The 25,129-nt window shown below is 57.2% G+C and overlaps 1 protein-coding gene across 1 annotated transcript; it reads right to left on the reverse strand.

Moving 5' to 3' along the window:
* Positions 1–10,501: 10,501 nt before the first annotated feature.
* C1QL1 (complement C1q like 1) lies at positions 10,502–20,011 on the reverse strand. Its single transcript, XM_029075042.1, has 2 exons — positions 19,175–20,011; positions 10,502–10,694 (listed from the first exon to the last, which is right to left on the reverse strand). The coding sequence occupies exons 1-2, from the start codon at positions 19,760–19,762 to the stop codon at positions 10,515–10,517; spliced, it is 768 nt and encodes a 255-aa protein (XP_028930875.1). The 5' UTR covers positions 19,763–20,011; the 3' UTR covers positions 10,502–10,514.
* Positions 20,012–25,129: the final 5,118 nt, after the last annotated feature.

Here is a 25,129-nt window from a genome sequence, read left to right on the forward strand (position 1 = left end):
CCCCATCTCTCCCATAGAGAAGTGTGGGGAGGGTCCCAGTCCCCCCCCCAATAGAGGTGTGCGGGGGAGGGTCTCCATCTCCCCCATAGAGAAGTGCGGGGGAGGGTCCCCTTCTCTTCATAGAGGTGTGCGGGGGAGGGTCCCAGTGCCCCCCCCCCCAACCAGAGATGTGCGGGGGAAGGTCCCCATCCCCCCCCATAGAGATGTGCGGGGCAGCATCCCAGTGTCCCCCAAAAAAGATGTTTGGGGGAGGGTCCCCCTCCCTCTATAGAGAGGTGCAGAGATGTCTGGGGGAGGGCCCGGTTTCCGCTGCCGGGCGGTGCGCGCGCGCCGGGGTGGGGGTCAGGGTGGGGGGGTCCTCACCTCGGCCCAGCCGGGTGGGCTCCGCCCGGTGCCCCCGCGGCCCGGTGCCCCCGCGGCCCGGTGCCCCCGATGCCCCCGCTGCCCCCGCGGCCGGTCCTTGGCGGGCTGCGCTGGGCTGGGCCGGGCCGGGCCGGGCCGCGTTCCGCCGGCTCATTCAAACGAGGCGGGCTCCGTCTCCCGCTGCGCTGATTGGTGGGCCGGGGAGAGCCCATTGGTGGCCGGGGAGCGCCCATTGGTGGGCGGGGAGCTCCCCTTGGGGGCCGGGGAGCGCCCATTGGCTGTTGGCGGGGAGCGCCCATTGGTGGGCGGGGAGCCCCATTGGTGGCCGGGGAGCGCTGATTGGCTGTTGGCGGGGCGCTCCCATTGGTGGCCGGGGAGCCCCCATCGGTGGACGGGGAGCGTCGATTGGCTGTTGGCGGGGAAGGGGGCGGGGACCTAAGGAGCCCCTCCCACTCTGTGTGTGTGTGTGTGTGTGTGTGTGTGTGTCCTCTGGCGCATGCGCACCGGGTCTGCGCGCTCTCTGGGACTTGTAGTCTTTCCCCTTGACCCTCCGACTTGGGCTGTTTGTCAAGCGCTTCCGGTCTGCCATTCCCTCCTATCTAATAATAATAATGTTGGTATTTGTTAAGCGCTTACTATGCGTAGAGCACTGTTCTAAGCGCTGGGGGAGATCCAGGGTCATCCGGTTGTCCCACTTGAGGCTCCCAGTCTTCATCCCCATTTGACAGATGAGGTCACTGAGGCACAGAGAATAATAATAATAATGATGTTGGTATTTGTTAAGCGCTTACTATGTGCAGAGCACCGTTCTAAGCGCTGCGGGACATGCAGGGTCATCAGGTTGTTCCACGTGAGGCTCCCAGTCTTCATCCCCATTTGACAGATGAGGTCACTGAGGCACAGAGAATAATAATAATAATGTTGGTATTTGCTAAGCGCTTCCTATGTGCAGAGCACCATTCTAAGCGCTGAGGGAGATACAGGGTCATCAGGTTGTTCCACGTGAGGCTCACAGTTAATCCCCATTTTCCAGATGAGGGAACTGAGACCCAGGGAAGTGAAGTGACTTGCCCACAGTCACCCAGCTGACAAGTGGCAGAGCTGGGAGTCGAACCCATGACCTCTGACTCCCAAGCCCGGGCTCTTGCCACTGAGCGCTTCCTAGGTGCGAAGGACCGGCTGCAATGTATTGTCCTCTCCCAAGCGCTCAGTACGGGGCCTGGCACCCAGGGAGTGCTCGGGGCTCAGTGGACAGAGCTGGGACCGGGGAGTCAGAGGTCATGGGTTCCAATCCCGACCCCGCCGCTTGTCAGCTGCGTGACCTTGGGCAAGTCACTTCACTTCTCGGGGCCTCGGTTACCTCATCTGTAAAATAGGCATGTAGACTGAGCCCCACGTGATCACCTTGTATCCTCCCCAGCGCTTAGAACTGTGCTCGGCACATAGTAAGCTCTTAACAAATGCCATCATTAGGTACTTACTATGTGCCAAGCGCTGTACTAAGTGGATGGATCCCAGCAAATTATGTTGAACTCAGTCCCTGTCCCACGAGGGTCTTACAGTCTCGATCCCCATTTTCCAGATGAGGTAACTGAGGCCCAGAGAAGTGAAGTGACTTACCCAAGGTCACACAGCAGACAAGGGGCAGGGCAGGATTAGAACCCACGACCCTCTGACTCCCAGGCCTGTCCACTGCACCAATCCTCCAACCGGTGGTATTTATTGTCTAAAAGAGTTGCTAGACATGATCAAAACTCTTAGTATTAATACTCTTATTATTAGTACAGTGCTCTGTACACAGAAAGCGCTCAAAAAATTCGATTGAATGAATTAATAATGGTATTTTAAGGGCCTATGTGCCAGGCACTGTTTTAAGATCTGGTGGATAGACAAGATAAGTGCACAGTGTAGTGCTTGGCACATAGTAAGCGCTTAACAAAGATCATTAAAAAAATGCCAATCCTTAGCAGGCCATGTCCCTCCTTCTCACACTTGGGTCCGTGACCTTTGGGTATCTGATATTTGACCCACCTTCTACCCCACAGCATTCATGCACATAAATTTAATTTATACATTATTTTTTATTTTATTTATAGTAATGTCCGTCTCCCCTCCTAGACCGGAAGCTCTTTGTGGACAGGGAACACGTCTACCCACCTAAACCGTGGGCCTAAGGAAGCAGAAGGGGCGGCTTTCTAATTCCGATTCTACCGCTTGCCTGCTCGGTGACCTTGGACAAGTCATTTCACTTCTCCGAGCTTCAATTACCTCATCTGCAAAATGGGGATTACTATCGTGAGCCCCATTTGGGACATGGATTATACCCAACCTGATTAAATTGTATCTACCTCCGTGTTCAGTACAGTGCCTTTTACATAGTAACACTTAACGGATGCCATAAAAAAACAAACGAAAAAAAACCCTAAACGAAACAAACAAAAACTCTCTCGTACTCTCCCAACTGCTTAGTTCAGTTCTCTGAAAAGAGTAATCACTCAATAAATACCACTGATGGATTGTGTGAGCCCCATGGAGGACAGGAACTGGGTCTGACCTGATTAGTGTTTAACGAGTATCACAGTGATTAATTTGGGACTCACAGTCTAAAGTGATGGGGCTGGGAGGACAGGCATTTAATCCCCATTTTACAGATGGGGAAATTGAGGCAGACAGAAATAAATGCCTTACCTAGGGTCACACAGCAGGCAAGTGGCTGATCGAGGATTAGAACCCATTTTCTCTTTCCCTTTCCCTCTGCCCCTCCTCCCCTCCCCGTTCCCCCTACTCCCTCCCTCTGCTCTTCCCCCTTCCCCTCCCCACAGCACTTGTGCGTATTTGTGGATATTATTTATTACTCTATTTTATTAATGATGTATATATATATCTATGATTCTATTTATCTTGATGGTATTGATGCCTGACTACTTGTTTTGTTTTGTTGTCTTTCTCCCCCTTTCAGACTGTGAGCCCGTTGTTGGGCAGGGATCGTCTCCATCTGTTGCCAAATTGTACATTCCGAGTGCTCAGTACAGTGCTCTGCACACAGTAAACGCTCAATAAATACGATTGAGTGAATGAGTGAATGAATTTTCTCTGACTCCCAGGCCCAGACATTGAATCCCCAGTTTACAGATGGGGAAACTGAGGCCAACAGAAATAAAATGCCTTATCTAAGGTCACACAGCAGGGAAGTGGCTGAGCCAGGATTAGAAGAACCCATTTTCTCTGACTTCAGGGCCCTTGCTCTTTCCACCTCGTCATGATGCTTCTCTACTCTGTTATAATGTACTCTCCCAAGCGCTCAGTACAGTGTTCTGGTCCCAAGACGGCAGCAGGGCTGGGAGAGGGGTGGGAGAGTCAGGAGCGATGCCCCAGTGACCACTCCGCAGTCGGGGGCCGAAACCTTGAACCAAGAAGGGGGTTTCACCCTCCCTCATCCACAGGGAGCTGGGATGGCTACGGAGGGAAGGAGGGCTGAGGATCCTCCCCTTCAGCCTAGATGCCTGAGAGAAGGGATCGCCCTCCTCACGGGGGGTGCCCGAGGTCTGAGCAAAGGGGAGAGGGTCTTCCCCCTAATCCCACCCACCCGAGGCCTGGGATTGCCCTTCCCTCTTCATATTTGTCAGATAATAGAGAAGCAGCGTGACTTAGTGGATAGAGCGTGGGCCTGGGCCTCAGGAGGATCTGGGTTCTAGTCCCCGCTCCCCCACTTGTCTGCTGGGTGACCTTGGGCAAGCCCCTTAACTTCTCTGGGCCCCAGTTACCTCATCTGCAAAATGGGGGTGCGAGCGTGAGCTCCACGTGGGACGGGGCCCGTGTCCGACCTGATTAACTTGTATCTACCCCAGCTCTTAGAACGGTCCTTGGCACACAGCAAGTGCTTCGCAAGTACCATAATTATTACCGTTATTATCGGCTTGGCAGCCCCCCTTGAGTCTCCTCCTCCTTCTGCCCCTCCCCAAGCCCTTGCCTGGTTCAGGGCACGGGATGGTGGAGGGCAGATCCACGGCTTCCCGGTCTCGGGCCTTAGCAGGCCTTCACTGCGGGCACAGGTGCAAGTGGGGATTTGGGAGAGGCGGGGTTTGGCCTAGGCTCCCCCAGTCCCCATCCCACCCCCACCCCACCGCCACCCTCCACACAGACACGCACAACGGCCCCCTCGGAGCATGGCTCCTTCCCAATCTCCTCATTAGAGCCTCATTTGTAGCATTCTGAAGCTGGGAACCTGTCACACCCCAACTCCCATTTTCCAAATAGACTTTCCTGGCCCGGAAAAGAACCAAGTCAGCAGCTTCCAGCCCGGCAGCTGGCAGAGGCTCCAGGATCCATGGAGACAGACGGGGAAGGAAGGAGGGAGGGAGGGAGGAAAGAAAGCGGGAGGAAGGTCGGTCACGGGGCTGGGACCGGGAGGCCGAGGCCCGCGGGGGGAAGGGTCCGGCTGCAGCAAGCCCCGGGACCGGTCCCCTGGGAACTCCAGCACCGGAAAGGGCCGGTGGGGAGAGCGGGACATCCCGCTGTGGCCGGGACCTAACTCTCGGAGGGGCCTGACCCTCTCTGAGCCTCAGTTTCCCTGCCAAGGGTGAGGGGCCGGGAGCCCAACTCAGCAGAAGCCAGTGGTCGGCGGTGATGGATGGTCCATGTGGGTGGGTGGGTGGTCACAGCCGTGTTAGGTGGGCCACGGTGGGCGTTCCCCACGGTTGATTCGACCTGAGGTGGGGAGAGGCCCACGGTTCCCAGCGACCTCCAGGGATGGTAATAATAATAATAATGGGACTTGTTAGGTGCTTACTATGTGCCAAGCACTGTTCTAAGCGCTGAGGTAGATTCAAGTTAATCAGATTGGACACAGTCCCTGTCCTAGATGGGGTTCAGTCTTAATCCCCATTTTACGGATGAGGTAATGGGGGCCCAGAGAAGTGAAGTGACTTGCCCCAGGTCACACAGCAGACAGGTGGCAGAGCTGGGATTAGAACCCAGGTCCTTCTGACTCCCAGACCTGCGCGCTATCCATCAAGCCATGCTGTAATTAGGGCTAGTTAGACCAATCGGGGTGGACACGGTTCCTTGTCCCCCATGAGACTCACAGTCTCAATCCCTATTTTGCAGATGAGGGAAGGAGGCCCAGAGAAGGGAAATGACTTGCCCCCCCCACCCTCTGCTCCTCCTCTTCCTCTCCCATCAGCAGTGTGCTCATTTGTGTATATTATTTATTACCCTCTTTATTTTGTTAATGAGGTGTACATCCCCTTGATTCTATTTCTCTTGATGATGTTGTCTCGTTCTTTGTTTTGTTCTGTTCTGCTTTGCTGTCTGCCTCCCCCGTTTAGACCGTGAGCCCGTCGTTGGGTACGGATTGTCTCTCTCTGTTGCCGAATTGTACATTCCAAGTGCTTGTGTACAGTGCTCTGCACCTGGTAAGCGCTCAATTAATACGACTGAATGAATGAATAGGTGCTGGAGCCAGGATTAGAACCCACAACCTTCCAGGCCCGGGCTCTATCCACTGGGCTACGCTGCTTCTCCAGCAGCTGGAGAGGAGTTGCTTCTCCCAGTCGACCGGTCGCTGCCACAGAGAAGCAATGAGGACTGGACTAGGGCTTTGAGTCCGGCTCACCGGCCTGTGGATTTTTCAATCTCCCAACCCCACAGGGAAGGAACAGGAGTCGGGCTAATTTTATTAAATGATCGTGGCTGGCAGCGGGGGAGGGAGACGGGAGAGGGCGGGGGCAGAGGCCGGACGCTGCCCGCATTCGCCAGGACACGGGCATCTCCTGGCAGAGAGGACCCGTGCCCTCCTCCCCTTTTTATTCATTCATCCAACTGTATTTATTGAGTGCTTACTATGTGGGGAGCACTCTGCTAGGCGCTTGGGAGAGTACAACAGAGCAATAAACAGAAACATTCCCTGTCCATAACGAGCTTACAGTCTAGAGGGGGAGATAGGAATTAATAGAAATAAATAAATGACAGATACGGGGCTGGGGGGCATTAATAGAAATAAATAAATGACAGATACGGGGCTGGGGGGCATTAATAGAAATAAATAAATGACAGATATGGGGCTGGGGGGGCAGCTTCCCAGGCCCTGGGGCCCATGGCAGGAGATGCCCGTCTGGGGCAGAGGGTTAGGAGCTCTCCCCCTTCTTCAAAGCCTTATTGAAGGCACATCTCCTCCAAGAGGCCTTCCCTGATTAAGCCCTCCTTTCCTCTTCTGCCTCTTCTTTCTGGTTCACCCTGACTTGCTCCCTTTATTCATCCCCCCTCCCAGGCCCGCAGCCCTTATAATGATAATAATAATAAAAATGTTGGTATTTGTTAAGCGCTTACTATGTGCAGAGCACCGTTCTAAGCGCTGGGGGAGATACAGGGTCATCAGGTCGTCCCACGTGAGGCTCACAGTTAATCCCCATTTTAGAGATGAGGGAACTGAGGCCCAGAGAAGTGAAGTGACTCGCCCACAGTCACACAGCCGACAAGTGGCAGAGCCAGGAGTCGAACCCATGACCTCTGACTCCGAAGCCCAGGTTCTTTCCACTGAGCCACGCTGCTTCCCTAATACTACTACTAATAATGTTGGTATTTGTTAAGCGCTTACTATGTGCAGAGCACTGTTCTAAGCGCTGGCGTAGATACAGGGTAATCGGATTGTCCCACGTGAGGCTCATATGACCATATGGTCATACCTTCTGACCATATCTGTCATTTCATTTCTTTATTTCTATTCAGGTCAGTCCCCCACTCTGGTCTGTAAACTCACTGTGGACAGGGAATGTGTCTGTTATATTGTTATAGTGTCCTCTCCCAACGTTTAGTACAGTGCTCTGCACACAGTAAGCATTGGCTGGCTGAGAGGAGGAGATCCATTAATCTGGGGCAACAGAATTGGCCGAGAGAGGCCGGGAAAGGGGGATGGAACCCATTGCGGAATGGGAAGGGGCGAGCCCTCCGAGCCTCCCGGCCCCCTCACCTCCCCAGAGGGGGAAACTGAGTCTTGGAGAAGGGTTTCGCCCCAGGTGCCTGGGGAGAGAGTTGAGGACGTAGACTCAAGTTGACTGCGTGGAAGAAGGCAGTGGTAAACCACGTCTGTATTTTTCCGAAGAAAACTCCGGATCCACTACCAGAATGATTGCAGATGGAGGTGGGGCTTGGTGGGAGAGATGTGTCCATGGAAATCGCTGTGGGTCGGAGACGACTCGACGGCGTAAGACAAGACAAGCCTGGGGAGCGGGGACCAAACCCAGGAGTCCCAATTCCCAGCTCAACGCTCTCTCCGCCTCTGCCTCCTTGTGATTCTCCTTGAGTTTGTCTGGCTGGGGGGAAGGGGAGGGAAGGAGGGCTAAGCTTGGCTTGGCTTGGTTCCCCCTCCTCATCCCCACCAAGAAAGGCCTGGATTGGCTTGAAATGTGAGGGCAGATTTGACTCCGCAGGGTTCAGGTGTGGGCATGGGCTGGGCCTGGGCGATCTCTGGGACTGCAGTGACCCGTGCTCCCTGGAAGCAACCACCTGATCTCTAAGGGAGAAAGATCGAGCCCCTGTGGCCGGCCCGGGCTCTGTCAGGCAAGGAAGCACGGCTCCTGCTCCGAGAGGGGATGACACGCGATGCACCATTCCCATTCCCTCACCCGGGCGGTCCCAAGGCATCGGAGGGAGGCCACCGAGTAGAGCGGGATCCGGGGGCTGTCCGATCCGGCCTCTTCATCGAACAGCAATGGGAAGGCTCTTGGGGGAGTCTGGGGGGAGGGAGCCTGCCCCCCTTTTTCATAATAATAATGTTGGTATTTGTTAAGCGCTTACTATGTGCAGAGCACCGTTCTAAGCGCTGGGGGAGATACAGGGTCATCAGGTGGTCCCACGTGACGCTCACGGTTAATCCCCATTTTAGAGATGGGGGAACTGAGGCCCAGAGAAGTGAAGTGACTCGCCCACAGTCACACAGCTGACAAGTGGCAGAGGCGGGATTCGAAGCACTTAGATAGATCCAAGCTAATGAGGTAGGATGCAGTTCCTGTCCCAAATGGGGTTCACACTCTTAATCCCCATTTTACAGATGAGGGAACTGAGGCACAGAGAAGCCAAGTGATCTGCCCAAGGTTTCCACAGCAGACAAGTAGAGGAGCTGGGATTAGAACTCAGTTCCTTCTGATTCTTAGGCTTGGGCTCTGTCCACTAGGCCATGCTGCTTCACGCTGCTCCTTCCTGAACTGAAGTGACTTTTCCTTCCATCTTTTCGGGCACAGGAGCTGGGCTCTGGGTGGGCAGTTGGTGCCAGCCTGGGCTGACATGCCCTTCCCTCTCCGCTTTCCTTCTTCCTTCCTTTTCCACCTTCCATCTTCCTCTCCCCTCCACCTTCCTTCTTTCCTCCTCCGTTTTCCTTCTTCCTCCGCCTTCCTTCTTCCTCCGCCTTCCTTCTTCCTCCGCCTTCCTTCTTCTTCCACCTTCCTTCTTCCCCCTCCACCTTTCTCTTTCCCCTTTTCTCTCGTTAAGTGCTTAGTATGTGCCAGGCACTCTACTAAGCGCTGAGGTAGATACAAGCTAACCAGGGAAGACACGGTCCCTGTCCCCCAAGGGACTCACAGTCTTAATCCCCATTTTACAGATTAGGGAACTGAGGCCCAGAGAAGAGCGGTGACTTGCCCGAGGTCGCACATTGGACAAATTACCTAACCTCTCTTGGGCCTCAGTTTCCTCAACTGTGAAATGGCGTAAAATGCCCGTTCTCCCTCCCCCTTGGATTGTGAGTTCTGTGTGGGACAGGGACGCCGTCAAATATAACAGCATTGTATCTACGCCGGCATTTGGTAGTAAGCATTTCGCAAATCCCAGCTCTGGCGCTTGTCTGCTGGATGACCTCGGGCAAGTCACTTCACTTCTCTGGGCCTTAGTTACCTCATCAGTAAAACGGGGATCGAGACCGTGAGCCACGCGTGGGACATGGGCTTTGTCCAACCCTATTGGTTTGTATACATCCCATTGCTTAAAAGAGTGCTTGACACATAGTGAGCGCTTAATAGTTAAGGGGAGAGACCGCGAGCCCGTTACTGGGCAGGGATCGTCTCTCTCTGTCGCCGAACTGTACGTTCCAAGCGCTCAGTACAGTGCTCTGCACAAAGTAAGCGCTCGATAAATGCTATCGAATGAATGAATGAACACCATTATCACCACCACAGTTATCGTTAAGTTCCAGTGGTCTGGGGGTCCTTGGGTTTGGAGCGGGGGGAGGCTGCGTGAGGGGAGGGAGATCTGGGGCCCGGAGTCTCGTCGGGCCTCACCCCCTCCACGGGGGTGTCCCCCCTTTCTGCCCCACAGACCGGCTGGGTGCCAGACCCACCCTTCCCAGGGCCAGCAACCTCGACGAGGGGGAGGCCAAGAAGGGGAGATCTCAAAGCACCGAAAGCTCCCGCCCTCGCCCCCCCCCCCCCCCCCCCCAGCGCTCAGGCAGAGGAGCCGGGTGGAGGGACGGGCTTTTATTAGCTTCGGTCAGACAGGGCGCCGCCGGGCCGGGCCTCGGTGGGGAGGCCTTGGGGTCGGACTGGGGGTTGGGGGCCGCTGGGGAAGAGCCTCGCTCGGTGCCACCGGCGTCCCCCTCCCCATCGTACCCCCAACTCTTCCCCCTTTGCACCGGGGGCAGGAGGGAGGGCGGTGCCTGTCTGGGCCGGGGAGAGATGCCAGATTGGTGGGCGCGGGGGTCCCTGGGGGGCAGCCTGGGCAATATACAGTCGTATTGTACATATATACAGCGCGGATGGGGGAGACTTTTCCAGCCGCTCAAGGCGGGGGTTGGGGGGGACGGGACCCCCGGGGAGGGGGTCTGGCACTACCAGCTGGGTGGATCAGCGCGGGGGGCAAGGGGCGGCCTTGGGGTGGGTGACCCTGGACAGGGGTCACGTCGCGGGGGGACAGGCGACGGGAGGAGGGGCTGGGGGGGGGCCTGGGGAGGACGTCCCCGGTTTTGGCCCCCCTCGACCGGGCCCGGGGGGGGGGGGCTCCCCCTTTCCCCCTCCCCACAGAGGCCGGGCTGAGCTGAAGGCGGGTGAGAGGGGTGAGGGGTGCGGGGCTTCTCCCCGGGGCTGGGTCCGCCCCCTCCCTCCCCGCCCCCCGGCCCAGGTCCAGATGGGGGTTGGTCCGGGGGGGGGGATGGGGGGCGGGGGGGCTCAGTCGGAGTAGATGATGAAGCCGGAGAAGGTGCTGTACTTGTTGCTGTTGCCGCCGTGGGCCTTGCCGCCGTCCAGCTTGATGAAGACCTCGTCCCCCGCGTCCAGGTGCAGGATGACGCTGTTGCTCGCGTAGTCGTAGTTCTGGTCCGCGTCCTGGGCGATGGCGCTGGCCCGCACCTGCCGCGGGGCAACCACGGGAAGGGCCCTCCGCACGACCCCACCCGACCCCACCCGACCCCCACCGGACGGGACGGGACGGGACGGGACGGGACGGGACGGGACGGGACGGGAGAGAAGGGAGGCGGAGGGGGGAGAAGGAAGGCGGAGGGAGGAGAGAAAGAAGGCGGAGGGGGGAGAGAAGGAAGGTGGCGGGGGAGAAGGGAGGCGGAGGGGGAGAGAAGGAAGGCGGAGGGGGAAAGAAGGGAGGCGGAGGGGAGAGAAGGGAGGCGGAGGGGGAGAAAGAAGGCGGAGGGGGGAGAAGGGAGGCGGAGGGGGAGAAAGAAGAGGGAGTGGGATAGAAGGAAGGCGGAGGGGGCGAGATTAAGAAGGCGGAGGGGGAGAGAAGGAAGGCGGAGAGGGGAGAGAAGGAAGGCGGAGAGGGGAGAGAAGGAAGGCGGAGGGGGGGAGAAAGAAGGCGGAGGGGGAGAGAAGGGAGGCGGAGGGGGGAGAGAGAAACAAAGGGAAGGAGAAAGCCGTTTTGTGAGGAGCCCGGAAGGACGGGCCGTGTCTTCGGGCCGCTGCCGGGGGGCGGGGGCGGGGGTGGGGGGGTCAGACCCCTCCCCATCCCCCACCCCCCCGTCCCCACCCCCGCCATCTGGGGACCAGAAGGTGGAATCTCGGGGGGCGGCTGCAAGGACCCCTGGAGCCAGGCTCTCAGAGTCCGACAGAAAGGGCTCCCTGCCCCGGGTAGCAACTGATCAATCGATCAATGAGATTTATGGAGCGCTTACTACGTGCAGAGCACTCTACTAAGCGCTTGGGAAAGAGCAATACAACAGAATTAGCAGACTCTCTCCCTGCCCATAACCATCTTAGTCTCCAGCACCCAGCCCACTCCCCCTGCTTTTTGGAGGGTATTTGTTAAGCGCTCACTATGTGCCAGGCACTGGGCTCGATGCCGAATTAGATATGTCAGCATCGCCTGTGCATTTGGATCTCTATCCTTTCTCGGCCCCAGGGCGTTTATATACACGTACACAAGTTATTTATTTCTATTAATGTCCGATTACCCCTCTAGACTGCAAGCTCCTTGTGGACAGGCAATCCTGTCTACCGATTTTTTTTTTGGCTCAGTGCTTTGCTCACAGTAAACACTTAATACATACGACGGATTAATCGATAGGCATGGCACGTAGTAAGCGCTTAACAAGTACTATGATTATTATAGCAATATAAGATGTCCAGTTGGGAGCGACAGTGGTATTTAGCACATAGTTAGGGATTAACGAGTACCGTGATTATGATAGTAATAGAAGATGCCCAGTTGGGGAGGGACGGTGGTGTTTGGCACAGAGTAAGGGACTAATAAGTACCATAATTATTATAATGATATAAAATGCCCGGTTGGGGAGGGACGGTGGCCCGGGAGTGATGGATGCCGAGTTGGGGAGAAGGAGGCTCGGGAGGATTTTATAACCCTTCCTTTTTTAAAATATGGTATTCGTTAAGCACTTGGACCTGAGAGTCAGAAGGGTCCGGGTTCTAATCCCGACGCCACCTCTTGTCTGCTGTGTGACCTAGAGCGAGTCACTTAACTTCTCTGTGCCTCAGTTACCTCGTTTGCAAAACGGGTATTCAGAGTGGGGATTGTGTCCAACCCCATTACTTTGTATCTACCCCTGCGCTTAGTACAGTGCCTGGCACATAGTAAGCGCTTAACAGATACCACGATCGTCCTCATCATCAGAGTCGGGCCCGTGTCCAGCCGGCAGGCACCTTGCGGAGCGAGATTGGGTCCGGGAAATCTGGCTGCTGCCTGCACCCCATGGGCACTAGAGTTCCCGGTCCGAGTTTGGGGTTTTGGCCTGGGGGCACCGCAGGTCAGGATGGTAACCCTGGTTCCCCCAGACACGAAACCTCCAGAAGAAGGACACGGACACACACAGAAACCCCCACACACCCAAGAGCAGCCACTGAAGGTCAATCCCATCTAACGCAGTGGGCAGGGGCTTCAGTAGGGCACCTTACCCGTTCAGGTGAATACATTTCTCCCCCAAAATGAGGATGGGGTTCAGCAGCATCTGGGAGAGGGAGACCCCCCGCCCCTCTCACTGGAGTTATCAGGGAGAGAGTCACCTCTGGACCCCCACCTCCTCCACTAACCCTCCTCTCACCATGGCCCATCTCCTCCAAGAAGCCTTCCCTGACTGAGCCCTCCCTTCCTCTTCTCCCGCTCCCTTCTGTCACCCTGGCTTGCTTCCTTTATTCATTCCTCGTTCATTCAATAGTATTTATTGAGCGCTTACTATGTGCAGAGCACTGTACTAAGCGCTTGGAATGGACAACAGCACTTAGGTCCATATCTGTCATTTACTGATTTCTATTAATGTCTGTCACTCCCTGTGGAGTCTAAGCTCACCGTGGGCAAGGAATGTGCCTATTATAGTGTTATAGCCTACTCTCCCGAGCGCTTAGTACGGTGCTCTGCACGCAGTAAGCGCCCAATAAAGATGTTTGACATGGGTTCCCCGTTTCTTCAGCACCACACCTCAGGTTAGCGATGCAGCTCTGGGGTGGAGGGGCTGCGGCTGCTTATTCTGTGGTGAGAATCTGGAAGGAGAGGGAGGAGGGAGTGGACTGTATATATCTTTATATATATGCTCGACTATATATATCTTTATCACCCTATTTATTTTGCTCATTTTGTTTAATGAGATGTACATCACCCTGATTCTATTTAGTTGCCACTGTTTTTATGAGACGTTCTTGGCCCTCGACTCTATTTATCGCCTTTGTTCTTGTCTGCCCGTCTCCCCCGATTAGACTGTAAGCCCGTCAAAGGGCAGGGACCGTCTCTATCTGTTGCCGAATTGTCCATTCCAAGCGCTTAGTCCGGTGCTCTGCACATAGTAAGCGCTCAATAAATACTATTGAATGAATGAATGAATGAATGGAGTAAGAGTCGAGCTATTCAGCCATTTAGTCGTATTTATTGAGCGCTTACCATGTGCAGGGCACTGTACTAAGCGCTTGGGAGAGTCAATATAACAATAATGGAAAGAGCGTGGGCTTTGGAGTCAGAGGTCATGAGTTCGAATCCCGGCTCGGCCACTTGTCAGCTGAGCGACTGTGGGCAAGTCACTTCACTTCTCTGTGCCTCAGTTCCCTCATCTGTAAAATGGGGATGAAGACTGTGAGCCCCACGTGGGACATCCTGATTCCCCCGTGTCTACCCCAGCGCTTAGAACAGTGCTCGGCACACAGTAAGCGCTTAACAAATACCAACATTATTATAAACGGGCACGTTCCCTGTCCACGGCGACCTTACAGTCCAGAGGGGGAGACAGACAAGAATAAAAATAAATGAATGAGATCTGGACATAAGTGGTGTGGGGTTGGGAGGGGGGATGAATAAAGGGAGCAAGTCGGGGCGACGCAGGAGGGAGTGGGAGAAGAGGAAAGGGGGGGGCTTAGTCTGGGAAGGCCTCTCGGAGGAGATGGGCCTTCCATAAGTCTTTAAAGGTGGGAAGAGTCAACGTCTGTCCGATGAGGATAAAGGCAGGAACCGGATTTTGGTGGGAAACCAAGAAAACTAGAGTCGATCCCCTCCCACGCTGCAACTGGGCCGACACCCTCCCTGACCTCGACCCCTCCCTCTCCCCCTCAAAATCACCTCTCAAAGACAGCCCCCAGCCTGGTTAAAAATAATAATAATTATGGTATTTATTAAGCGCTTACTATGTGCCAACCACCGTACTAAGCGCTGGGATGGATATAAGCAAATTGGGTTGGATACAGTCCCTGTCCCACATGGGGTTCCCAGTCTCGATCCCCATTTTGCTGACGAGGTCATGAGGCCCAGAGGAGTGAAGTGACTTACCCAAGGTCGCACCGCGGACAAGTGGCAGAGCAAGGATGAGGACCCATGAGGGCAGGGAATGTGTCTATTATTATATTGTACCCTCCCAAGCGCTTAGTACAGTACTCTGCACACAGTAAGCGCTCAATAAATCCGACTGAATGAATGAATGGGGGGGGGAGAAAAAGAAAAGCCAAGTAAACGCGCTCGCCTGGGCGAGCCCTGAAGCTGGGCCGTGGCTGGTAATAATAATGATGGTATTTGTTAAGCGCTTACTATGTGCCAAGCACTGTTCTAAACGCTGGAGCCGGTGGCCAGTTGGAAGGGTCGGAAGCAGGGGCACGGATGGAAGCGGTCACCTGCGGGAACTCGTCCCGCGTCATGCATAAGTGTGTGGGTTGTGTGTGTGCATTCGTGTTTTCGTTTGCACACAGCTGAGACCCTGACCGGTTTTGGGGGGTGGAGGGGGGGGCGGTCTGGCTCTCTCTGGCTCTGCAGCTGTGAGCACTGGGGGCGGGGTGGGGGGAGCAGCAGCAGCAGGCTGGCACAAGGTTTGGTTCGCAACAACCCCTCCCCAACACAGACACACACAGACACACATATACACACATGCCAGAGTGGCTTCCCTGGGGGTTCTGGCTCTCAGGATCCCAGCCAGGCAACACAGCTGGGAGACTTTCCCACTGATTCCCCCCACAAAGACTCACTGCTTTCCCCCCCACGCACCCACTCCCACCCCCCCCCCCACATATATACACACACGCCTGAGTCGCTTCTCTGGGGGTTCTGGCTCTTTCAGATTCCCAGCCAGGCAACACAGCTGGGAGAGGGTCCCACTAATTCCCCCCCACCCCCAAAGACCCGCTGCTTTCCTCTCCCCCACCCATTCCCATCCACACACAGACACACACGCACAGACACACATATACACACTTGCCTGAGTCGCTTCTCTGGGGGTTCTGGCTGTCTCAGGATCCCAGCCAGGCAGCTCAGCTGGGAGAGTGTCCCATTAATTCCACCTCCTCAAAGACCCACTGCTTTCCCCCCTGCACCCACTCCCATCCACGTACACACACACACACACATACACACACACATATACATACACACCTGAGTCACTTCTCTGGGGGTTCTGGCTCTCTCAGGATCCCAGCCAGGCAGCACAGCTGGGAGAGGGTCCCATTTATTCCTCCCCACCCCCCAAACACACACACACACACACACACACACAAAGACCCACTGCTTTCCCCCCTGCACCCACTCCCATCCACACACACACACACACACACACACACACAGCCTCCTTCCTCCCCAGTCCACCCCCCACCCCCCGACTCCAAGGAAATGGCCGCAGCCTGCGCTCCAAGAGGGACAAGATCCAGAACTCTGGGCCACGAGGCTTAACGATGCCTGGGCTGCTGACTCGACCATCAGGGTTTGAATGCGATGCCCCTGCAGTTCATTTCACGGAGAGATATTCCGCCACCCCCTCCCCCGCATCCCCAGTTTTGCCCCTTCCTTGCTCCCCCACCCCACCCCTCTCTCCTGAACTTTCCTCCCTCGGCACCCCCAGTTCCAGGCCCTGTTCCTTCCGCCGCTCCTCTTCTCTCCAATATCCAATCTGGAAATTCCCCTGTTTGACTCTAAAAGGCCCCGGTCACTCGGTGGGGAGGGAAGGGTGAGGGTCCCCTAACCCTGGCCAGCTTCCCCTCCCCCTCCCGCCCCATACAGTGCTCATCACCCTCTACGCGGCATCCAGCTCCACTTTGGTAGCTCCATATAACACCCTTCTTTTTCTTCTTTAATGGTATTTGTTAAGCTCTGACTTTTTCCAGGCACTGTACTAAGCGCTGCTGTTGATCCAAGATGGGTTGGATGATAATAATAATGGTGGTATTTGTTAAGCTCTTACTATGTGCCAGGCACTGGACTGAGCCCTGGGGTAGAAACAAAGTAATCGGGTTGGACGCAGTCCCTGTCCCACATAGGGCTCAGTGTCTTAATCCTCATTTTATAGACGACGTAACTGAGGCACAGAGGAGTGAAGCGACTTGCCCAAGGTCACACAGCAGACAAGTGGCGGAGCCAGGATGAGAACCTTGGTCCTCCGACTCCCAGGCCCGGGTTCTTTCCACTAGGCTGTGCTGCTTCTTTCTAGGCTTCGCTCCCCTCCTCCAGCGCATCTCGAGCAGTTTCGGGTCCCTTCCCCTTTATAACACGTTTTCCTTATAACATTCACGAGCCACCTCCTCCAACTCACCTCAGTTTAACTCTTCTTCCAACCAAAACACCTGCAGTGCACACCCCAGTCTCCACCATCACCCCCCACCCCTCGCCCTGTTATAACGGCCTTGGCGAAAGCCACTTCAGAAGCAGCATGGCGTAGTGGATAGAGCCCCGGTCTGGCTTTGCCAGTTTTCTGTTTTGTGACCTTGGGCCAGTCACTTCACTTCTCTGGGCCTCAGTCACCTCAGCTGTAAAATGGGGATTGAGACGGTGAACCCCTGGGGAGAAAGGGACTGTGTCCAACCCGATTTGCTTGTATCCCGATTTGCTAGCACAGGGCCTAGTGGACAGAGCATGGGCCTGGGAGTCAGAAGGTCATGGTTCTAATCCCACCTCCGCCACTTGTCTGCTGTATGACTTTGGGCAAGTCCCTTCACTTCTCTGGTCCTCAGTCACCTCATCTGTAAAATGGGGATTGAGACTGTGAGCCTCGTGGGGCGACAGGGACGGTATCCAACCCGATTTGCTCCTTTTTGCCCCATCGCTTAGTCCAGTACCTGGCCCTTAGTAAACGCTTAACAAATACCATAATTATTATTATTAGATAATAAGCGCTCAACAGATACCTTAATCATTCTTATCGGAGCACCTCCACCCTGATACAAAGCCCCCCCTCCGGAGCCATAGAAGGAGGGAATTTGGGGGTGCGGCTCCCGAGCGCCTCCTAGCGCGCCCCCGGGGAGTCTCACGGAGCCGGAGTTGAGCGAAACGCTCCGTGGGAACCTAGCGGGGAGCCGGGGTCGCCGGGGCCCCGCGCATCCACAAGGAGTAGAGAACCAGCGACCCTTCCCCTTCCCCTCCCGCTCCCCCCGGGGCTGGGCCCGGGCCCCGGGCGGCCAACGGCAGTCTCCAAACCGGGAGACAAATTATGCGGGATTTGGGGGGGTCCCCCGCCCCCAGCCTCCACTCCAGCCTCGCGGTCCGGCCGGCCCTAGCCCACCCCCAGCTCCCTCCCCCATTCCCTAATCCTGGGCTCCCGCCTCCCTTCCCTTTCCCTCTGGGACCCTGGAGCGGAGGGGTCTTGCGGAGAAATTGGGGTGCGTGTGTATGGGGAGGGGTCGCTTTGAGGTCGGGGCCGGGGGCGCGGCCGGAATGGAAAGCCCCGGGACCCCGCGGGGTCCGGGCGAGCTGGGGAGAGGGGCAGCGGTGCAGGCCCAGCCCCCGCCCCGGGACGACGGCCGAGAAACGGACAGAGGGACAGACAAATGGACGGGCAGAGGAACAGACAGAGGGACAGATAAATAGACAGGCAGAGGGACAGGCAAGTGGACAGGCAGAGGAAGAGAGACAGACAAGTGGACAGGCAGAGGGACAGACAAATGGACAGGCAGAGGGACAGGCAAGTGGACAGAGAGAGGGACAGACAAGTGGTCAGGCAGAGGGACAGACAGATGGACAGGCAGAGGGACAGACAGAGAGACAGACAAATGGACAGGCAGAGGGACAGGCAAGTGGACAGAGAGAGGGACAGACAAGTGGTCAGGCAGAGGGACAGACAGAGGGACAGGCAAGTGGACAGGCAGAGGGACAGACAGAGGGACAGAGAAGGGGAGAGGCGGAGGTTGGGGAGAGGGCCAGGTCCTTTGGGATAGGAGGTCAGCCAGCCCGGACCACCTAGGGCCACGGAGAGTGACCAGCGGATCCAGCAGCCACACTGGTGAGGGGAACGGGAAGGGCCTGGACGGCGAGGCTCCTGGGTTCATCCGTCCCGGAGCTCGAGTGCCGTCGCTATTCGCGGGGAGGGGGAGCCGGGACAGGACGACCCGGGGGGGGGGGGGGGAGATTAGAGATAACCCCCACCCCAAACCCTCTAGACTGTGAGCTCGTTGTGGGCGGGGACCGTCTCTCTTTATTGCTTTCCTGTACTTTCCCAAGCGCTCAGTGCAGTGCTCGGCACGCAGTAAGCGGTCAGTAAATACGATTGAATGAACGCCCCGACTCCCTTCAATCCCTCCCGGCCGAACTTCCCCGGGGCCGAACTCCTCCTGCCCCCACCCTGGACCAGAGGGGGAAGAGGAGGGTGGGCGGGGAGGGACCCCTCCCCCCCAAAAAAAAACCCCACCCCAAGACCAAACCTCCCGCCGGCGGAGAGGAGGTGAGCCCGTTGTGGGCAGGGATCGCCTCGTCCAGTCCAAGCGCTCAGTCCAGTGCTCCGCACAGAGGAAGCGCTCGATACATACTATGGAATGAATGAATGTTGGCGAACGGTGCTTCCCAAACGCTTAGTACAGCGCCCTGCCCACCGGGAGGGCTCAATCGAGAAGACGGAACGAACGAGAGGGGAGAGAGAGGGGACGGCCCGAGTCCGAGGGGCGAAGTTTGGAGTTTTCTGTCCCCCGCCCCCGGCACGCACCTGCCCGTTCTTGCAGAGGTCTGCCCACATGCTGGTCCCGTCGCCCCCGCGCATCAGGACGTGGTAGGTGAAGTAGTAGGTGCCCGGGATGTTGCAGGTGAACTTCCCGGTGGCCGCATCGTAGTTGTTCCCGAGGTTGGTGACCACGTCGTCGAACTTGAGCACCTCGTAGCCCTCGTGCGGGTTCTTCAGGCCCGCGTAGAAGGCGGCCCGGGGCACGGTGGTGTAGGTGGCCGTGCTGATGGCCCCGTTGCCCCCGGGCCCCGGCAGGCCGGGGGGGCCGGGCTTCCCGGGCTCGCCCCTCGGGCCGGGGGGACCGGCCGGGCCGGGCGGGCCGGGGTCTCCGGGGGGGCCCGGGGGGCCCGGCTTGCCGGCGCGGCCGGGCTTGCCCTGCGGGCCCTGCACCAGGGTGGAGGGCGGGGGGGCCTCGCTCAGGGGGTCCCCGACGGGGCGGGCGGCCGCGGCGCCGGGGCCCCGGGCCGGGTAGGGGTCGCAGACCATGCGGCAGGTGCCCAGCATCTCATAGTGGCCGTCGGGGCCGGCGGAGCTCACCAGCACGGGGATGAGCACGACGAGGACCAGCAGCATCACCACCCCCGCGGCGGCCGCCAGCAGCCACTTCCTCCCGGCGCGGAGCCTGGGGAGCGCCCGGCCGCCCGGCCGCGCCGTCGGGGCTATGGTGCCAGCCGGGCAGGGCGGGCACCGCCGGGCGCCCGCGCTCAGGGGCCGCCCCGAGGGGCTCCGGGCATCGGGCCGGCCTGGTCCTGCCTCCCTCCTCCGGGGGCCCGGCCGGTCCTGGCCGGTCCCTGTCCGGCCCGCCCGCCTTCTCCCGCGCCCGCTCCCACTCCGACTGAGAGCCGGGGCTCCCCCTCCCTCGATCCGTCCCCCCACGCCCCTCCAGACGCCCCCACCCCCCACCCCGAGACCCCCTCCCGGCTCGGGGGGCGGGGCCCGGGGCCGCAGACAAGTGCGATTGGGCCGCCGAGACCCCTCCCCCGCCCCCCGCGCCGGGAGGGAAGGACAGCTGGACACAGAGGAGAGGGAGAGGAGAGGGAGAGGGAGAGGAGAGGAGAGGAGAGGAGAGGAGAGGAGAGGAGAGGAGAGGAGAGGAGAGGAGAGGAGAGGAGAGGAGAGGAGAGGAGAGGAGAGGAGAGGAGAGGAGAGGAGAGGAGAGGAGAGGAGAGGAGAGGAGAGGAGAGGAGAGGAGAGGAGGAGGAGAGGAGAGGAGAGGAGAGGAGAGAGAGGAGAGGAGAGGAGAGGAGAGGAGAGGAGAGGAGAGGAGAGGAGAGGAGAGGAGAGGAGAGGAGAGGGAGAGGAGAGGAGAGGAGAGGAGAGGAGAGGAGAGGAGAGGAGAGGAGAGGAGAGGAGAGGAGAGGAGAGAGAGGAGAGGAAGAGGAGAAAGAGGAGAGGAGGAGGAGAGGAGAGGAGAGGAGAGGAGAGGGGGGCGGACGCACACACTCGCGCACAGAGGAGAGAGATGGATGGAAGAGGTGGAGACGGACAGGCAGAGGAAGGACAGACACCTAGAGAGCCGGGCAGGCCGACACGGACACCCGCACCGAGGCGGGGAGAGGGAGCCGGGGTCCGGAAAAGCCGGGGAGAGGAGAGGGAGAGAAGGCCGAGACAAAGGCAACCAGGATAGGACGAGAGTAGGGAGAAGGATCGAGGGGAGAGAGAGGCGGAGAGAGACGCGGCGTGGGGAGGGGAGAGACGAGGAGAGACAGAAAGGCGCACGCCGCTCCGGAGAGACGGAGGCAGCGAGGGGCAACTAGTAATTAAGGCAGAGCAGAGAGTGAGACGGAGATGGAGGGAGGTGGGAAAAAGAAGGAATTTGGGCAGGAAGAAACGGTGTCCGAGAGAATGAATCGCAGATGGGGGGGACAGGGGAGGGAGGGGAGGACGTCTGGAGAAGGGACGGAAAAAGCAAGCGGGGAGGGGAGAGGACGCAGAGGCGGGGGCAGGCGGGGCCGACCTCGGGCACGGCCTCCTCGGGCGTGAAAGCAAACAGTTAATCGATATGCGGTGACTGATCGCCTCGCTTATTAGAAATCTTTGATCCAGGCCCTAAGGATCCCTTGACGGGCTCCCGCCCGGATCCTGACAAATCTTCCTCCTCCCTGTCTCCCCCTCCTTCGGCGCCCGGGAGCGCTCTGGGTTGGCAGTCTCCTCCGAAGGCCCCACCAGCGGGGAGACCCTCGCCCCCCACCCTTCCCTCCCAAAGCCTGTGGCTTTGCAGTGAGGGGGAAAGAGGGACCTGAAAGAAGCTTTTTCTACTCCTGCTTCGGCCACGGCTGGCTCCCGATTGTTCTGTTGGTTAAGCGGCGTGGCCTAGTGACTAGAGCTTGAGCCTGGGAGTTAGAAGGACCCGGGTTCTAATTCCGGTTCCGCCACATGTCTGCCGTGTAACCTTGGGCAAGCCGTATCGCTTCTCAGAGCCTCAGTTACCTCTCGTCTGTAAAACGGGAGTTGAGACTGTGAGCCCCGTGTGGGAGAAGGTCCGCGTCCAATCCGATTACCTCGGATCTACTCCGGCGCTTAGAACAGTGCCGGGCGCATAGTAAACGCTTAACAGGTATACTGATTATTATGTGCCAGACATTTGAGAAGATAATCGAGCCGGAGAGTCTCCCTTCCACAGGGGGCTTAGTCTGAGTGGGGAGGAGAGAATATTAATACCTGTCCGTCCGTCCGTCTGTTCCCCCCCTCCACTCCCCCAAGATTGCAAGCTCCATGTGGGCAGGGAACGAGTCTGTTTATTGTTGTATTGTACTCTCCCAAGCGCTCTGCACACAGTAAGCGCTCAATAAATACGACTGAACGAAGGCATTTAATTCCCACTTTATAGACGGGGAAACTGAGTTCCGCTGCTTCTCTCCACTCCCCCTTCCTCCCCCGCTCCCCCTTCCTCCCCTCCGCTTCCTCCTCTTCCTCTCTTCTCCCCCGTTTGCTCGCGCCTTCTCTCCCCTTCCCTCCTTCCTCTTCTCTCCCTCTTCCCTCCCCTTCCCTCCTCCGTCTCCCTCAGCTGTCCTCTGTTCCCCGCCCTCCCCTCCAATTCCCGTTTAGCTCCCCTCGCCCAGGCCTTTCTGCCAGCGGAGAAATATGGGCCTGGAATGGGGACAGCCAGAACCATCTCGTTTCATTTATTTATTTCCTCCGAAACTGAATTAAGGTCTTCTCAGAGCTCCCCCTCTAAACCCCCGGCCTAGTCCCTCGTCTGAGTGGGTTCTGCTTAGAGAGGAGGGGCGAGGCCTCTGGCACCCCAGGAGTTAACTCCCCCCCCAGCCCCCCAGCCCTAGGACCCCGGTCCGTTTCCCATTAGGCTGTGGCTTGTGCCCGGGTTCTTTATTGCATTAAAGTGTTTAGGTTGCATAAACTGAGATGTGTCTCCTTCCATCACAATATTTGCCACATTATTTGAGGCTGGGTTCTCTGCTGGCTCTCTACTTGCTTCCACCCCGTGTTTATCTTCTCCGACACGGGCTCTGCCGCTTGCAGTGGGAAAGTCACATCTTCTCCTTCAGCTCTGGTCCTTGTCCTCTCCCCCCCCCCGAACCCCCACCCCAGGCCTCTCCTGCTCCTTCTCCTGTCTCCCCTCGTTCCCCCCCCCCGCCGTCTTCCCTGTCCTCTTTTCCATCTCTTTTCTCACTTATCTCTTCCCTCCCTCTCCCCCACCTCCTTTCCCTTCTCTCCTCGGTGTCACTCTTTCTTCTCTTTTCGCTCTCTTCTCTCTCCCCGTCCCCTCTTTCCTGTCCCACGTCAATCAATCAACCAATCGAATTCATTAAGCGCCTACCTGTGTACGGAGCAATAAAAGCAATTGTTTTATGTGCTACTGCTTACTATGTGCCAAGTAGGTACTAAATGCTGGGGTAGATGCAGGATAATCGAACAATAATAGTAATAATAATATTTGTTAAGCGCTTACTATATCCTGGGTACCGTACTAGTCTCTGAGTAATTGGGTTGGACTGGAAACTCCCAATCAAAGGGAGAAGGAGAACAGGAATTCAATCCCCATTTTACGAATGAGGAAGCCCGAGGCTTTCAGATAAGTGAAGTGATTTGCCCGAGACCACCCATCAGGCAAGGGACAAGGAGTCGGGATCAGAACCCAAATCTCCTAACTTCCAATCCCCTGCTCTGCCTGGGAGAATACAACATTAGTAGAGAGAGTGACGATCTTCAAACAATTCTGTTTATTGTACTCTCCCAAACGCTTAGTACGGTACATTGCAAGCGCCCGATAAGCGCCGTCGATCGATCTTACAGTGCGGGGTGGGACACCGACACTGCGGTAAATTACAGATGGGAGGAAGAAGGAACGGTTGATATTTACACGGATTGATGCTTAAATAATAGGGTGCACGAGGGGTGCCCATAAGTGCCAAGTGAATACACAAGTGAATGAGTGAGGCGGCTGGTCGTCGCCCCATCTCTTTCTGGGGAGGTGAAAGGTTAATCTCGGCAGGCCTTCTGGAGGAGGTGTGAACTCTGAAGGATTTTAAGGGCGGAGAGTCCAGTGGTCTTTCGGATTTGAAGAGGGAGGGAGGGAGTTCCAGGCAGGAGTGAGGGGGTGAGCAAGGGATAGGAGGAGGGAGAGGAAAGAAGGAGACAGTGTTGATGTGTATGCATCTATAATTCTATTTATTTATATTAATGCTATTAATGCCTGTTTACTTGTCTTGATCCCTGTCTCCCCCCGCCTTCTAGACTGTAAGCCCGTTGTGGGCAGGGATTGTTTCTATTCGTTGCTGAATTGCACTTTCCAAGGGCTTAGTAAAGTGCTCTGCTCACAGTAAACGCTCAATAAATATGATTGCATGAATGAATGAATGAACACTCCTCTGTCAGTCAGTTGTATCTACTGAGTGCTTACTGTTTGTAGAGCACTGTACTAAGCGCTCGGGAGAGTACAACGGGACAGTGAACAGACGTATTCCCTGCCCCCGACGAGTTTACAGAGACAGACGTGAATATAGATTAAAAAAAAAATGACGGATATTCCAAAAACTACGGATAAGGGTTGTGGGGCTGGGAGATGGGGTGAATGAAGGGAGCGAGCCAGGGTGAAGCAGAAGAGAGCGGGAGGAGAGGAAAGGAGGGCTTAGTCAGGGAAGGCCTCCTGGAGGAGATGGGCCTTCAGTACGGCTTTGAAAGAGGGGAGAGTCACTGTCTTGGCAGATTTGAGGAGGGAGGGTGCTCCAGGCCACAGGCGGGACTTGGGCCAGGGGTCTGCGGCGAGACAGACGAGGTGGAGGTGAGTGAGAAGGTTGGCGTTAGAGGAGCGAAGTTTGCGGACCCCCTCCCCTCTGATCCTGAGCCCTTCTCCCCCTTTGCCCTGCACCAATGCAGTCTCCCTGGCTGGCACTGCCAGGGATCCGAACGCTGGCTTTCTCCTTCACTGCTCAGCTTCCCGGCCTCAGCCTAAGACGGCTTCTTCCCCGGCTCCTTGCAAAAGTCGGATTCCAAAAGTGCCTAAATTGCTGACTTGAATGCACAAGGAGACATCTGGGAATGGGCTCCACGTAGGTCATCTGGGATTGAAGGTTCGGAAATTCTTCTGCCTCAGCCCCTGCCCCTCTTCCCCGTTGTTCCCGGCCCCCCGGCCCTAGCTCCTGCCCCTCTCCTTCTGTGCCCTCGGCCACCTGTCCCTCTCCCTTAGTGCCCCCCCCCAATCCCTGCCCCTTTCCCCCTGGTGCCCCCACGCCCTGCCTCTCTACCTCCCACTGCCCCCCCCCAGCTCCTGCCCCTTTCCCCAGTGCCCCCAGTCCCTGCTTCTCTCCCCACCCAACGCCTCCTGTCCCTGACCCTGTTTCCCTACCCTCACAGTGCTCCCCAGCCTCTCTTCTCCGGTGTTCCCACCCACCCACCCCCCCAGCCCCAGCCCCAGCCCCTGCCCCCTCCTCCTGCGCCCTCAACCACCTGTCCCTCTCCCTTAGTGCCCCCCATCCCTGC

The sequence above is a fragment of the Ornithorhynchus anatinus genome, chromosome 11 (genome assembly GCF_004115215.2).
Source record: "Ornithorhynchus anatinus isolate Pmale09 chromosome 11, mOrnAna1.pri.v4, whole genome shotgun sequence".
Taxonomy (NCBI): Eukaryota; Metazoa; Chordata; class Mammalia; order Monotremata; family Ornithorhynchidae; genus Ornithorhynchus; species Ornithorhynchus anatinus.